The sequence below is a fragment of the Mauremys reevesii genome, linkage group 2 (genome assembly GCF_016161935.1).
Source record: "Mauremys reevesii isolate NIE-2019 linkage group 2, ASM1616193v1, whole genome shotgun sequence".
NCBI classification, from domain to species: domain Eukaryota; kingdom Metazoa; phylum Chordata; order Testudines; family Geoemydidae; genus Mauremys; species Mauremys reevesii.
The window spans coordinates 148,037,806-148,054,048 of NC_052624.1; the positions used below are offsets into that span (position 1 = coordinate 148,037,806).

At 45.2% G+C, this 16,243-nt stretch overlaps 1 protein-coding gene across 7 annotated transcripts in view; it reads left to right on the forward strand.

Moving 5' to 3' along the window:
• Positions 1 to 11,686, forward strand: part of TET3 (tet methylcytosine dioxygenase 3) — a 155,932-nt gene extending 144,246 nt beyond the window's left edge. For all 7 annotated transcript variants that reach the window (XM_039522804.1, XM_039522806.1, XM_039522807.1 and 4 more), the window contains 4 exons: positions 616 to 705; positions 1,970 to 2,107; positions 4,586 to 4,922; positions 5,752 to 11,686. In XM_039522804.1, coding sequence (XP_039378738.1) covers positions 616 to 705; positions 1,970 to 2,107; positions 4,586 to 4,922; positions 5,752 to 7,610 — 2,424 coding nt within the window. In that variant the 3' untranslated portion in view covers positions 7,611 to 11,686. The remainder of the gene's footprint in view (positions 1 to 615; positions 706 to 1,969; positions 2,108 to 4,585; positions 4,923 to 5,751) is intronic.
• Positions 11,687 to 16,243: the final 4,557 nt, after the last annotated feature.

The window sequence follows — 16,243 nt, forward strand, 5'->3', positions numbered from 1 at the left end:
CAATGGCAAAATTATCATTGCTGTCAATGGAGCCAGGATTTCACCCCGGGGATCTCCAGAGTACGTGGTGATGCCACATGGTATAAAGCTTTCACAGCCACTCAGCTGGGATGACCCAAACCAGGCCATATCGTTACCGACGCAGGGAGAAGTTATCTGAGACTCGAGGGTCTCTTTAATCTAGGAAGCAAAGGCAGAACAAGATCCAGTAGCTGGAAGCTGAAGTCTGCAAAATTCAAACTAAATATAGATGCATATTTTTGACAGTGTATGGAATTGGCCAGTGGGACAGACCCCAAGAGACGTGGTGGATTCCCCGTCACGTGGAATCTGTTGGGTGTCGCTTTCTGTAAGGGACGTTCTAGCTCAGCCACAAGTGCTGGGATTGGTGCAGGAATCCCTGGGTGAGGTTCTCTGGCCTGTGCTAGGCAGGAGACCAGACTAGGTGAGCACAATGATCCCTTCTGGCCTAAAGGCCTGCATAGCTCACACATGCATTTTCCTCTCGCGAGCCATCTCCCCCTTGGGCTGAGGCGTACGCATCTTGCCCCACCCAGACCGTGATCTGGATGAGACGCTGGAGAAGAAATGCTCTCTCTTTATTCCCTTTTCCAGGAAGAAGTGCTCAGAAACAGCTTCCAGGACTTGGCTACTGAAGTCGCTCCACTTTATAGGAGGCTTGCGCCGCAGGCCTATCAAAATCAGGTACCAAAGAAAACAGTTCTTCCTCCCCCCTCTGGTATTGGCATTACAGACCCTTAGTTTAGGGCTACTCGGTGTCTGCTTGGATGAAGATCCCACCAGCACAACTGCCCTGATATGGCCACAGGCCCAGACAGGAGCAGGCTCACCCCTCTGGCTTTGGATTTACGCTGATGGCACTGAGATCAGAGTCTGGCATCTGGGACACGGCCAGCCACGTGATCCCTGCCTACCCTCCACCGCCCCTCGCACAGCCAATCTGGAGTCAGTCACTACTGAGCCCTTTGTGTGTTTTATTTCAAATAAAATACAGTGTGTGTGTGTTCAGTGCATCGCTCCCCAGAAAGATTTGGATCTGTAATCAAGGCTGTAGACAGCCAGGAAATGTGGGGGACAGTTGTACCAGAGCCCTAAACTCAGGGAGCCCCCAAAACAGCTGTAATGTCTGTGTAAATAAATTGAAATCGGCAGAGGTGGGGCCCCAACAAACCTGATGTACCAGGGTCCCACATTTCTCCCAATGGGCTTTTGTGTGATAATAGAAGGCTCTGATCCAGCAAAGCCCTTAAGCATTCACCTACTTAAAAATGCACACGTGCTTCAGGTCTCATTCTCATTCACACTAAAGCTGCTTTGCACCGCTCTGGCCTTCCAGGGTCTGTCTACACTGCATTGTAACCCTGGGTTTGCAATTGCTGCCCCCACGCCGTGCTAGCCTGTCCATACTGGGCCATGCAGCCCTTCTGACTCGCGGCTGCAGCTGAAGCTGCATCCACACTGCAGAACGACAGGGCTTGGACCCGAGTCTTGGCAGGATTCGGACTCTGACCCACCTCCCTGGAGGGGTCCTGAGTGCCTGCTGGCCAAATCAGGCTGATTTGTGTGTAGACGGAAAGGAGGGCATGGGCTCAAACCTGAATCAGCGCCTAGGCTCAGTGTGCAGCGTAGATGTACCCAAAATGGGTGTAGATGACAGCTAATCCCGTTAGAGTACAGCCAGAGCAGTGTGAAAGGGCCTCAGTCTAGCTGTGAATTGGGCCCCAAAGTGTTTTGCTGGGCTGAGGCCTACATCAGCAGCTCTCAGCCTGTGGGTTGCTAGTGCCAATGGAGGCTCCAGCAGTTGTCTGGAGTGTCACAAGTCTCTTCCCAGGCCCCTGACTCCAGCATGTTACTGAGGTGGCTTTGCTCAGTAACGGGTACCTCCGATACGGGCAGGTTTCCATGTGGCAGTGGAGTAACAGGAGCCATCTCATTTCCCTTGGGCTAGGTTACAAACGAGGATGTCGCAATAGACTGCCGGCTTGGTCTGAAAGAAGGAAGGCCGTTCTCTGGGGTGACTGCGTGTATGGACTTCTGTGCGCATGCTCACAAGGATCAGCATAACCTCTACAACGGATGCACGGTGGTAAGGAGGCATTTTCATTCTCGGCTTAGGAAAAGAGGGAGGGGAGAGCACCCTTCTCTTGCAAGGTCAACTTGGGTGAAAGGTGCTTGGTTTGCAGGATGGATGCAGCATGACAACACCCCTCCCTACCATCCCTCCTCTGCTCTGCAAGGCCCACCTTGAGGTGGGGGTTCAGTTGGTCTCCGTGGTGCACTCAGACATTTCCAGTGGGGCTGCTAAGGAATAATCAGGGGAGGCAGTGTGGCCTAGTGGAATCAGCACTAGCTTGGCCCTCACGAGACCTGGGTTCTAGTCCCAGCCCTGCTGCTGGGCAAGTCACTTCCCCACTCTGTGCCGATGGGGATGGTGGGGCTGACCTCCTTTGTAATGTGCTTTGAGAGCCGCTGATGAAAAATGCTGTGTAAGACAGGTGGTGTTAGTGAGTGCCAGTTACGCTAGGCTGGTTATGTGTGTGTATGAGTGAGAGATGCAGGTGGACTGAGAGCCCCTATCTGTCCCTCAGGCAGAAACATTTGATTCCTCTGAACCTGGGCTGGTTTGGGATCCAGCAGCTGGGGACAAAGTCAGGCTGTGGATAAGGCTGCTTCCCCTCACCTAGCAAGGGGCCACTGGCTAGATTTTTAGCAGAAATCAGGGTAGCTCCACTGAAGTCCACAGAGCTGTTGATTTGCATCAGCTGAGGGTCTGGGCCCCATATCTCAAACTCAGGGCGTGTTTTGAAGCAGGTCTGCATGTGCCAGCTGCTCCTTGCAGTGGGGGAGGAGATAAAGGTTACTCACCTTTGCTGCACCCCTCTTGAGCTGCCTCGAGCACAGCTCGGACATAGCTAGGCAGCATATGCAAAGTGCTGCCATCTGCTAGCAGACAATATTTGTATTTCCTCCTCTCTTTTCAGAGAGCCTGATTTCACTAGCGGCACCTTTGAGTTTTGATTTAATTAGAAATTCCCTTTCTGGAGAAGGAATGATCTCTGCCTATCAAGGGTTCTGTGATCCACAGCTGAAAGATCTGAGAGGCTACATACTTAATTATGACACCGTTCCCCCGCACCCCAACACACACACACACTGAGTACAATACCCAGTTATTGCAAGCCAAAATATCAGCTTTCACTCAAATCTCTCTCTGTAATTGCCTGAGAATGCAGAAGGGACATCAAAGCCTTGCGATTCATGAGTTAATCTCTGTACAGTGCTGTGAAAACGCCAGGGCTAGATAAAGGACAAGTGCTAATTACTGATATTAATTTGCTGTCATCACCAGCAGCAGCACCAAAATACGTGGGATACTCTTGAGCCCATGCCTGACAAATCTGGCAGAGTTTTCTGGGAGGCAGTGTCGTGTAGTGGTTGGAGCGAGGTTTCTGGGAAGGCTCACTCCTGGGTGCTGTTCCTGGGTGCTCTGACTCACTGTGGGTGATAGTCATCCCTCTACAGAAGGCCCTGTCGGAGAAAAACTTACGTTCTCACTTTTTGGTTGGGTGCAGCAGAGTCAGATACTTTATTCTGTTTAGCAGCTAGAGCAGGGAGAGAGTGCACTAGGACATAGGGTCTCCCCTTCCTAGACAGGTCTCTCAACAGGTAAACAATTACAGAAAGCATTTATACCTTTGTTACAGACAATAATAAGCAATTAGGGTTACAGTTAGCCTAACTCTTGCTAACAGAGACTGTCATGCATTAAGATCCCCTACAAATCCCTGTCAGTTCTTTCTCTACTTCCACAGCCCACACGGTTGACTTTGGGTTCACACTCTGCATAAGGATCATTTTCATCCTGCGTGAGCTCAGAAAGCCGCTGTGCTACATTTTGCCAGGGGGAGTGATAAGTACTTCCCTACCAGTCCCCAAGGGGAAGAATGTGAGGCTAATTTCAATAATGTGTGTAAACACCTAAAGTGAAGGGGGCCTGGTGTGTTTATTTCAGTATAAAAAAGCTCTAGGTGGGGAAAGCAGCAGACATAATTTCCATGGACAGGAGTAAATTGTTTGCACAAAGAAGGCACTGAGGCTAAGTGAAAGCAGGTGAGGATACTAGATCTGCCACATTATCCATATAAATCCTCCCTGCCATTTCAGTGGGTAGGTAGTATTCTTCGCGGCATATCTGTTGTTGCAGTGGTGCTGTGCGCTGTTAAACAGCGGCCTTGCTTCGTCCTAGAGGTGGCTGCATTTCAGTGGCGGGCAGAGTGATACTTCTTAACATATGGATTGTAAAGTGTCTCGGATACTTTGCGATGAGAGGTGCCGTTTATCATGGGTGTGAATTATCACCACGGTAGCCCCAATTCAGGAAAGCACTTAAGCCTGTGCGTAATTTTAACCGTGTACTTCTGTCCCACAGTCATCAGCTTCTGCATGTATTTAAGTGCCCTTCCTGAATAGAGATGCTTTCAGGGCATATGTTATTAACGGTTTGAATGGGGCTTTCAGCTTCCTGGCCATTGGCTAATTGCTGCCTCTCCCCTGTCCACCCCAGGTGTGTACCTTAACGAAGGAGGACAATCGGAGCATTGGAAAGATTCCTGAGGATGAGCAGCTGCATGTCCTTCCACTGTATAAAATGTCCACCACGGATGAGTTTGGCAGCGAGGAGAATCAGAACGCAAAGATGGGCAGCGGGGCCATTCAGGTGCTCACCTCCTTCCCCAGGGAGGTCAGGAAGCTGCCTGAGCCTGCCAAGTCTTGCAGGCAAAGGCAGCTAGAAGCCAAAAAGGCAGCCGCTGAGAAGAAGAAAATGCAGAAAGAAAAGCTAATCACCCCTGAGAAAATAAAGCAGGAAGCACTAGAAATCCCGACACTCCAGCAAAATACAGGTAACGGGGGCAGGGCTCTGGGTTTGCCGCGTGCCTGTATCTCAGGTGTGTTGCACAGTTTTGTTGCCCTCGGATATGAATTTATCAGGATGCTTCATAGCAAGGATCCTTTGTGGTGCACTATTTTATTAGCTCACCAGTTCGCTCAATAGCACAGATCCTTTGTGTAGCAAGTTTTGTGTTGCACCAATGCAGTAGCTCACCAGTTCACTTCATGGCACAGATGCTTTGTGGTACCCTGTTGTATTAGCTTATTGGTATGCTTTAGAGCACAGATCCTTAGTGTGCGATAGTTCTGTTGCACTAGTGCTCACAGTGAGATTCAGACCACAAATCCTGCCTTTAGTTCAGGCACTATTCAGGCCCTTTTCTGGCTTTTTAATGCTATGCTGGTGGGGGCTTTTTTATTTGGATCTTCTGTGTACCAGGACAGCTGTGCTTTGCTGCAAGGCATGTAGCTTACAGAATGTTATAAGCACGTGACCAACAATCAAACACAGCCACAGCCTGCCCTCTAAGCAGCATTTGGATGGCATAGCTCTTCTTTGTAAGTCATGTTGTACAGGCCGCTAGTTTAGAACCAGCATTCTCTTGACATCTCCAATCACATCATAAGCGGCGTGTGACCCTCGGTGAAGCTTTGGCAGTTATTGGTTCTGGGGAGAAGATCCTCAGCTGGTGTAGATCAATGGAGTTCCATGGACTCCAGTGGGGCTCTGCTGATTTACACCAGCCGAAGTGCTGGCCCATGACTTAATCTTTGGCTTACTAAGGAGATTCCCCTAGGCTGTATGGCTAGTCACCGTTACGCTTTGTGTTTTGCCCACAGGTATGGCGTTGAAAAATGGACTCCCCCAGCACTCAGTCAAACCTTCCATCAAAGTTGAACCTCAGAACCATTACAACACTTTCAAATACAACGGCAATGCAGTGGTGGAAAGCTACTCCGTGCTGGGGAGCTGTCGCCCCTCAGATCCGTACAGCATGAACAGCGTTTACTCTTACCATTCCTACTATGCACAGCCTAATCTGCCTTCCATGAATGGGTTTCATTCAAAGTTCACTTTTCCCTCCTTTGGATATTACGGCTTCTCCAGCAACCACATGTTCCCTTCACAGTTTCTGAATTACAGTGCCACTGAGCCGAGGAGCGGGGATTGGGTAAGTAGCAGCTATGAGAAGAAACCCGACCTCCAAGCATTGCAAGATAACCTTAACCACACTTACAGGAATTCAGAGTTCTCAGAGCAACTCCCACACTCTGTACGAAACAAAAACCACCACCAGCGGACCTATGAGAGAGCCAACAGGTATGCCAGCCAGAAGTCCATGGCCATGTCCCACAGGACTAACTCAGTCCCAATGGAAACCCCACCGTTTGCACAAAACACAAACTGTTTCAGCAACCGAGCAATCAAGCAAGAGCCCGTAGACGCCTTGTCACACATCGAGTCCATTCAAAGGGCTGCCGTGAATGTACAAAACTCGAGTCTCAACCTGTCCGCTGTGCCCGTGTCATCTCAGAACGGTGATCACGAACAACAGTGGAGCCCCTACAAAGTCAACAGGAATGTGTCTCCTTCTGACAGGACTAGTAATGCAGAGCGTTCTTGGAATATGTTTACGCCCAATGATAATACCAATTTACCCAACACGAGCATGCAGGATAAATTGAATTCCTTCAATGGACACTCAAATGCTACCCAGTTACCCCAGTCTCACCTCCAGGAGAAACAATGGAACGTATTTTCTGGAGACGGGCAGGCAACGCAACATAGTTCTAGCCTGCTTGGGAAATCATGGAGCCCTTGCAAACTCAACGAAAGCCCTTCAATCTTGCCTAGTTCTGCAAATTCAAACCTGCAGGAAAAGCCCTGGAACCTCAGCCAGCTGAACTTCAGCTCCACCCTCAAGGGGAACCCTGGGTTTCAAGATGAGCTGTGGAACTCGGTCAAGGTAGACGAGAGGAGGACTCCGACGCCTAGCTCGGGGCTACATGAGAAGCCATGGGATTCCTTTGGCTCGTCAGCCACCATGGGGTCAAGCGTGTGTAGCGAGAAGCCATTCGGCACCTTGAAAGCAGACGGTAACGCGTTCTTGCCCAGTATCCGTCATCAGGAGAAACTGTGGGACCCCTTCAGCTTGGATGACAGCATGGAAGATCTGCCCGATAAGACCCTCAAGGAGGAGGAGGAAGATGATGAGGAGGAAGAGGAGTGGTCAGACAGCGAACACAATTTCCTGGATGAAAACATAGGCGGGGTGGCGGTGGCCCCGGCCCACGGCTCCATCCTGATTGAATGTGCCAGGCGGGAGCTGCACGCCACCACCCCGCTCAAGAAACCCAACCGGTGCCACCCAACCCGCATCTCACTGGTGTTTTACCAACACAAGAACTTGAACCAGCCCAATCACGGCCTCGCCCTTTGGGAAGCCAAGATGAAGCAGCTGGCAGAGAGGGCGAGAGCGAGGCAGGAAGAAGCAGCCAGGCTTGGGCTCCAGCAGGATACCAAGCCATTCAGCAAAAAGCGCAAGTGGGGAGGCGCCGTGGCCCCCGAACCCCAACACAAAGAAAAGAAAGATTCTGTCCCAACACGGCAAGCAGTGGCTATTCCAACAAACTCTGCTATCACTGTGTCCTCATATGCCTATACCAAGGTAACTGGACCATACAGTCGCTGGATATGAGATTAATACAGCTAATATGGCCATCTTACCTCAACGTCTGCGACACTGGACCGCAGTGTTGCTTTGTGGTGCTTTCTCCTAATGCATGTAGGGGGAAAAAAAATCTACTCAAGTGCAAACCTTCTAAAATCTGCACTTTGAGAGGAGTTAAAAAACAAACAAACGAACACTTATTGCTGTTAACATTTTTCAGTAATCTAATATTTATATCTCCGCATTTTTTTAATCTATCCTTGTACATCACAAGAATGGAAAAGAAAAATTTATAGTGTCCTTTCACAAAGGAGAGGTTTTTAATTCCATTTAAAATATGTATTTATTGGATTTTTTTTTTATTATTACAACAATGAAGCAGATCTTAAAAAAAAACAAAAAAACACCAAACCAGCTTGAAAAAAATAGAATCTGTACAGCTCACTCATGTTAATGCTGGTAGGGAATTTCAGCTTGGAAACCATCTGGAAACGTGTGCTTTAAAGTCAATCGAAAATGGTTTGAACATCCGGTTTTTCAAATGAACTAAAGTGCATATTTTGCAGCTTGACTGATCGTTTCTTACAGATACAGTAACCCTCTGGGGCTGGGAAATATACAGAGAATGATGTGGAAACCAGTTGCAGATAGAGTAATGGATTCCCACTTCTAGGCAGATGCTGGGGTTTTGAATATGGTTTGTCTAACGGAGGTGTTTTCTCCTAACTGCGCCTGTTTATAGGTAAAGGGTTTGATTTGCCTCCTACTTGCCTCAGGAATAAATCCATTGAAATTGATGGAGTTACACCAGTGGAAAACCAGAGCCTGTGTAAACAGCAGTAGAAGTCCCTAAGTCTGACTTAAGTGGTGCTATGCCTCATCCTGGCCCCTCTGCAAAGGGGTAATTTCCTAAGTGGGAGGACAGTCAGGTGTGATGGCTTTAAAGTGCTGTGTGTTCAAAATGTGAGCTAACACCAAACACTTTAGATGAATACATTATAAACCAGGTTGAAAGCAAGACCAAATTATCCAGGATGATTTGTCTTCATGCTGAATAGTTTATCAGCTATTTTGATATTCTCACCAAACTCACATTGTTATGTATTCAGCTACAAAGTGACAGTAGAGAGGACGGTAGGTTTCTTATACAAGAGACATGAGCCTGGGACATCTGGACTACTGTCCTTGCTATTTTTGTACCGATCATACTCTGTCACCTTATAGCGGTAAAAAAAACAAAAATTCTGGAGGGGGAAAAGAGGGGGTTACTGTATCTTCAAGAACCCAACAAAAACTGTGAATAGTTAGTGTTGCTCTGTGTACTCACTGTTGCTAAGTTTGGTGCTTTCAGTCTCAAGGGGACGTTCTCTGTTTGATCAGCTCTGGGAGGAGTGAATACCGAAAATGACTTGCAAGCCGCCTTCTACATTTTCCAATGGTGCATGCTTCCGTACTGTAAAAACTCCCCTATGACAAGTCGACGTTTTCAAACACAAAAATGAAATTGATGACCGTTTTCTGCAAGCTAATTATTTTCCCGGTGCCATTTTTTATAACGACGATGATGATTACAGCAAAACTAAGTGGTGCTTATTAACAATCTGAATCATGACTTCTTTTCTCCCTCTACAAAGCTGTTGGGAACGATTGATTCAAATAACTTGCTAAATAGGAGCGACGGGTGGGAGGAAATTCTCTGAAGCTAGAGAGACGTTCTCCGTGGGAGGGCTGGATTTCTGTGATGTTAGCAGAAATTATATGGAGTGATCCCAAAAAAAAATGTAGGGTGAAATTCACCCATGTGCAGAGGCCCTGCACAATTTCTGTGCCCAACTTAAGCCCTGAGTCCTCACTGCTTAGGTCTCGCCTGGTGTAAAAAGACCATTGATTTCACTAGAGTTACAATCATTTACCCCAGCTGAGGATCTGGCCCTGAGGGTTTAAATGGTACTTAAGTGATGCCTGGGCCCATGAGCATGTTCTCTACAGAGGTGAATTTCTTCCTTCATGGGAACTGAGCCCTGAGATAAATGATAAAGTACTTAATGGATAACAGGTGCTATCCTGCTCCCGTTGAAATCACCGGCAAAATTCCCACTGACTTCAGCGGGAGTCAGAGTAAGTCCATTGCCTGCTGTTCCTACAGGACATTCTGTGGGAAATTCCAAATGTAGAAGCCTGGTTCTTCAGCTGAGTAGCTCCATTACTTCTCGGGGATGGGGGGGGGCTGTTCCCCTGCATAAGATTCTGAAAGATCAGGCCTGGTAGACATTTAAAACTGGATAACAATACTCAGTCATAATTCTGCACTTTCAGGTGCCTTTTGGAGAGTCCGAGAGAGAGAGAGAGAGAGAGAGCGAGAGAGCTGAGAACTTAACCGTACATAACGTTTTGTTTACTGTAAACCTTGTTCCTCGTGCACTGGCACAGAAAATCACAGGATCGCTGTAAAACATCCTTAACGTTTGTGTGGTCTGATTTTAAACTGTAAATAGGGAAAGATTTTTTTAAAAGCACTTTCACCTAGATTTAAAAACAAAACAAAACAAAAAAACCCAACAACTTGAAAGCAGTATGTTTTAAACAGATTATTGTGGGAGAACTGTAAATAGTGGCAAAATATTTAACATGCTTTGTCCGTCCTTCATAATTTTTTTTTCTGTATTCTGTATAGTTGCATATATTTGACAAGGAAAATCAATGAGCTATTATTGCTTTGTTATAAATACCCAAGATCATATCAAGGCTGTAGAATTATTCCAAGTCAGATTTATAGGAAACCCTCTGAACTTCATAGTATAACAAACTAAAGCACTCAAGGGGGTAGATCCTCAGCTGGTGTAGAGTGGCCATTGTCTTCAGTGGAACTATGTCAGCTGTGTCTCTGGCCCTCAGTCCTTATGGTCCTGTAATGCACTGTTGAAGGCAATGGGAGTTTTACCATTGACCCCGATAGTTGCAGGATCAGGCCCTTAGTGAGCATGCTAATTTTCTAGCTTTGAGGAAATGTTGGACCTGAACTTCTTAAAAATGACTTCTTTTTGTTGTTGTTGTGGTTTTGATTTCTTTCCAGCATCCGTACTTTTCACCCAGGTCTCATTCGACTTCCATATTTTAGGTTGTTGCATGGGTGCCTTGAAAGCTTCTTTTAGATGACTTTGGAGAGCGAGAAATTGTAATATTTGGGGTGGGGGGGAAGGGGAATGCATTTTAAGAATGTGACAGAGTCCATCTGACCTGTCAGAGTCGCACTTCTTTGTAGGTTTCTGTTTAGGAATTTTTAGACTGATCTGATTGTGATATATTATAACATTTGTGACTATACTCATGTTCAATGTATGTCTGGTCATATCCTATTGATAATAGCGGTGATATTATTAGATGGAGGGGGAGAAAATGACAGAAGGGCCAAACCCTGCTTGCCTCACTCATGCAAATAATCCTTGAGGGACGGATTCTGATCTCAGTGACCCCCTTGTAAACCCAGAGTCATTTCACTCCAGTTGGTAGAATTACACTGGAGTAACTGAGATCAGAATCTTGGCCCGTAGTTTTGGCCCTTTAACTAAGAACATAGAGCCTGACTCTCCACTCGCTCCATCATGCCAGTTTTACACCAGCATAACGGGGCGCAGAGTCAGGGTCATGACCTCATATTCTGATTTTATCTATGTTGGTATAACTCTGGAGTGGAATTACACCAGAGTAAATTAGGTCAGAATCTGGCCTATCGTTTTCCCAAACAGCTTTAAAATAGATAGTTTTGGTTAAAAAAATAAGGCTGTTCCAATTAAAAGCAAACCTCCCAATTCCAGCCAGCACAGCTAAAATGGTGTTTTAATTGATGATGAATACTGTTGCAGTCTCAGATTGTTTTACACTACATATATAACCTACCTCAAATCTCAGTCATTAAAAATTAGCATGCTTCAGACTTCTATTAAAAATATAAAACTATGCACAGCTATTAACCCCTTGCTGCTGAAAGTCTGTTTAAAATATTTTTCTTTATTTTCCATTGGCACTATCATTTGTATCTAATGTCATGGCGATCACAATTGTTTTTAACCATGAAAAAGCCATTGTGATTCAAAGCATTAAAAGAATCCAATAGCATGAAGCAGAAATGGACCCTATATACAGCTATATTCTTAGGATGGCTGCAAAAGATTAAGTCAGTGGAGCCATGCCAATATACACCTGCTGAGGATCTGGCCCTAGGAGTCTATTATCTCTCATAATTGAAGGATACACCGGATTCTGCTCTTGTTACACCAGAGTAAATTTGAAGCCACTTGAAGAAATAGGCTTGATTTTTGCTCTGATTTCCCCTGAGCAATTCCACTGATCCTCAGCTGGCATAAATCAGCGTAGCTCCACTGATGACAATAGAGCTGCGCTGATTGACACCAGGCCAGGTGACTTCAGTGGAATTACTTCTGATGTTCACTGAGGAGTGAGGTGAGGATCCAGGCCCGTTGACTCCACCATTGTAACTGGGTGACAGCCAGCCATGTGCAGAGAAACAGCTAAAGGCCGCTGCACCACTTCAGCTCATGTTGGCTTTAAGTGGAACATAAGTGGTGCACAGGTGTTCTGCGCAAGGGGGAATTTTACCCACTCAGAGCAGAATCCAGCCCAGCGTCCCACCACATTGATTTGTCTTTAATGTCATAACACAGGTGAAATGACAAGCTCAGAATACTGCTAAGGGATTTTTATTTACTTTTGGTGTAATGATTTGCAGCAGGTATAACCAACGAACGGTGCTAGGACAACAAACAAGTCTATAACCCTGGGAAAATCTTGACAAAAGGGCTGCTCCTGCTCCCATTAAAGTCATCAGCAAAGCTTCCATCGACTTCCATGGGAAGAGGTTTTGAGCCCAAAGAGGTTGTTTTAATGTTTTTCTTTCAGGACATCAGTCTCTTCATCTGTAATGCTTTGCCTTGTTACCCAGACACAGCGGAGTGGACTGAAGTCTCTCGCTTTTGACACTTATTTCTTGCTTCTGATAAAATCCAGGGCTCACAGCAAAAGAGGAGTGAAGGGAATGTACGGGAACCAAATATTGGCCCTGATCCTGCATTCCCAGCCTCCCTCACCTATCACTGAATTCAGATTGTGCAAGGAATCCAGGATTGCATTTGCTATACTGCTAAATATTACTTATGTAGAGTGAAATACACCCTCGTACAGAGGACTAGCATGAGTACACACCACTCAAATCCCATAGATCTGACATGGCACATAGGCCTTTTGCGGGGACAAATTTCACTCCGAGTGATTAGCAGACAGGTTGGGGGAGGAAGCTTCTTCCTGTTCCCAATGAGGTCAAAGGCAAAATCCTATGGGCCTAACGTCTCATTGGGAAACCAGTTAGGACCATTCCTCATGTACCAAAACTGTAGCTGTGTCCTGTAATAAGGCATAGTAAAGAGAGAGAAAAAAGAATTCCTGAGGTGCCTCAACTTTTCCTTTTAATATTGGAGTATGCTTTGTGGGCTATATAAGGCATATTTTTATTAAATGAAATCTTCTAATAAAATGGTGCTATGGTGTTTTAACAAATTGTATCATGTTTTGCCTGATTCCATCTTGCTGAGGTGCTACTTATGTATATGTAAAACCAGAGAACCAAGAAAAAAAATTAGCTGAGAATAAAGTTTATTTTTCTTCAGTGATAGCTTTTAGCATCTCTGCTCTGGATCTAAATATAGAGCCAGATTCTGATCTAATTCATGCTGCTGGAAATCCAGCATAATTTTACGGGGATTACTCTGGATTTAGACCTGGTGTGAGATCTGAATTTGCCTCCCAGGGCCAGATCCTCAGCTAGTGTGAATGAATGTAGCTCCATATGACTTACATGAAGCTGTGATGGTTTAGATCTGCTGAGAATCTGGTCCCTATAGTTGGTATTTGCTCAGCTAATTAAGGGTTAATTCCTGCCAGCTCCTGGAAAAGTTCTATAAATTGGAAGGGGTGGCAGAATCAGAACCCAAGCAAATAACTGTAAATCTTATTACCATGGGTAAAAAATGGAAGTGGTTTTCTTCCTTGGCTTTCTTCTTGCAGGGAAACCAAATGCACTTCATGGTCCCAACTGTGCTCTTAGTTACTCTCGTGAAATCTTACCCAAGATGCACAAGGCAACGAGGGTAGAACTGGTGCCCTGAATTTATAGTTATTATGCAAAAATAAAATTGGTGCAGAATTGAAGTTTTAGCGTCGTCCGAGCACAGAATGGAATTTTTTACCCCCATGAGTGGGTGGTAAATTCCATCTGTGTGAAGAGAGGAAAAGAAAGGAGCCGTGTCTCCGTGGATCCAGAGCAGTTATTCTAAAAGTTAATGTAACATTCTACTTCTTCAACTCACTTTGTTTCAAAGCAAAAAGTAAGGGTTTAGTCCTGTGGGGCCCTGATCCTGCTCTCTTTACATACGAAAATCTCCTACTGGGCTAGATTCCGTTTGCAGTGGTGCTGGTGTAAATCTGAAGAAAGTCCATTGAAATCAAGGCATGTTTTCACCAGTGTAACTGAGAGCAAACGCTTCCTTTTGCATTCGGTTAGGGCCCGATCCAAAGTCCAGTGAAGTCAATGGGAAGCTTTTTGTTGACTTCAGTGGTCTTCGGACCAGGCCCTGACACTGCTATCACATGACTGAGTCAGGTGACGTTGATGTAAATGACAGCTGAAGATAGCCCCGTGGGAGTTCTTTGTTTTTTGCAGGATAGACCATATAGCTGCTTCTTTTAGGAATACCTGCTTCATTTCTACCACTCAGTCTGACTTTTCTTCGTATATCACTCTTTGTGGCTAGAAACAGAGAGATACCTAAAACTTATACCAATACTTTTACATTTCCTTTCTCCCCCCGCCCCCCACTTGTGCTATTCTTTCTTTTCTTTTGGGTTCATGTGATTTGATGTTATAAACTGTACAGATACCTGAGTTTTGTTGTGTAAGCTTGCTGTTGTCACGATACATAAGAAAAATACCTCAAAAATAGACTGTCGTGGCAATTTATGATTCAACTATAGATAATGGAATAAAGATAGATACAAATATTAACAACTAGGGTATGCATTTGGTTAATTTTACACTGTACTTGACATTTTAGAACTTTTTGGCCTGTTTAGCTCTATTCTTAGGTGATTTCTCATTCATCTTACTCAATACCCTTGTTCATTTTGAATAGGACCTAATTCCACGTATCTCATTGAAGTCTCGGCTGGTATAAATTGGCATCGTTTCACTGACTTCCGCGGAGCTACGCTGATTTACATTAGCCGACGCTCTGGCTCAATGACATTGCTTGTGAAATAAAGAGCTACCCACTAATGGTATCAAAAAATCAGGTCCTCAGGCGCACTGGGGTAAATCTGAAGTATTGTGCATTGGTTGAAATCAGTGGCGTTTATTCTGCATTTACACCAGTGTCGTTCAGAGCAGAGTTTGACCTGCATACTTTACTAGTCTTTTTAAACAAAATTATAACCAACAACTATATTTGCTTCTTTCTACATATTCTGGGGGAAAATACTCCTGGAAATATTAGGGCTTGATGCTTCCAATCCATTTCTCTTGCAAAACTTCCGTGCGCTTCCATGGGCTTTTTGCTTGAGCAAGGATTGAAGGTGCTGGGCGTGTTAATCCGGATGCGAGCTGAAGAGTACGGTCACGAGACGTAATCTGGTGAGACTGGACAGTGACATGTAGTGCCAGATTCTCAGCTGGTGTTAAACAGCATCACTCATGGCACATACACCTGAGGATTTGGCCGTGAGGGTCCGATTGTGGGCAGTGCTGAGCACCCAAAACTGATCACAAAGTCTGTTCTGTTTAGTCCTTTGAATAACAACGGTCTCACTGAATTATGTTTTGTAACTGCACTCTTCAGCTCATACAGGGATTACTTTCCAGGGGCCAGTGCTAAATCATATATCCAGTAGCAATGGGCACCGCCCCTGCTTTCTTAATGAAGACAAGTATCCCATTAAACTCAGCAGGGCCTAGTGCTCGTTTACATTAAGGTCCCTTTACTCAGCCAAAGTGGTAAAATGGGCTTTAATGTAAATGAGAACCAGGCCCCATGGGCGCTTTGCCTTTATAAAGGATATGCAGGTTCAAGGCCTAGATTTTATGTCGCTCTTTTTGCCTAAGAATAGCAGAGCATACTGGCCTGATTCTTCTTCTGTTCCAATATCAGGGATCCTTTTTGTAGTGATTTTCCCATCTTTTCCTCATTTTAGCAACCATTTTTCAGGGATTACTCACCGCTGGTCACACTTTGAAAACATTTTACTGTTTAGCTGGTTTTTGACCTCCAAGTTTTTATTTTTAATACTTTTTTTTTGTATGTAACAAAACAAAAACAGATTAAGTATAGGTGTGATGCTGTCTTTTTTTTTTTTAACAAAAAATGCATTTTTAATTTAAGAGAAATGAGGAAACAGGTTGTATTGTGACAGACTAATTCAGTTTAGTTAATTTTAAAACCGTAACTTCTCGATGTATTTGATTTCTTGTCTCTTTGAATTCATATTTGGTGACAAGGCCTCCAGTGGAGGCATCCTTGTGAATCACACTTGAAGATTTCTTTGTTGACTTGTGACTGTGGCTACTTGAAATGAAGTTTTATCTGGGGTTGATTGAC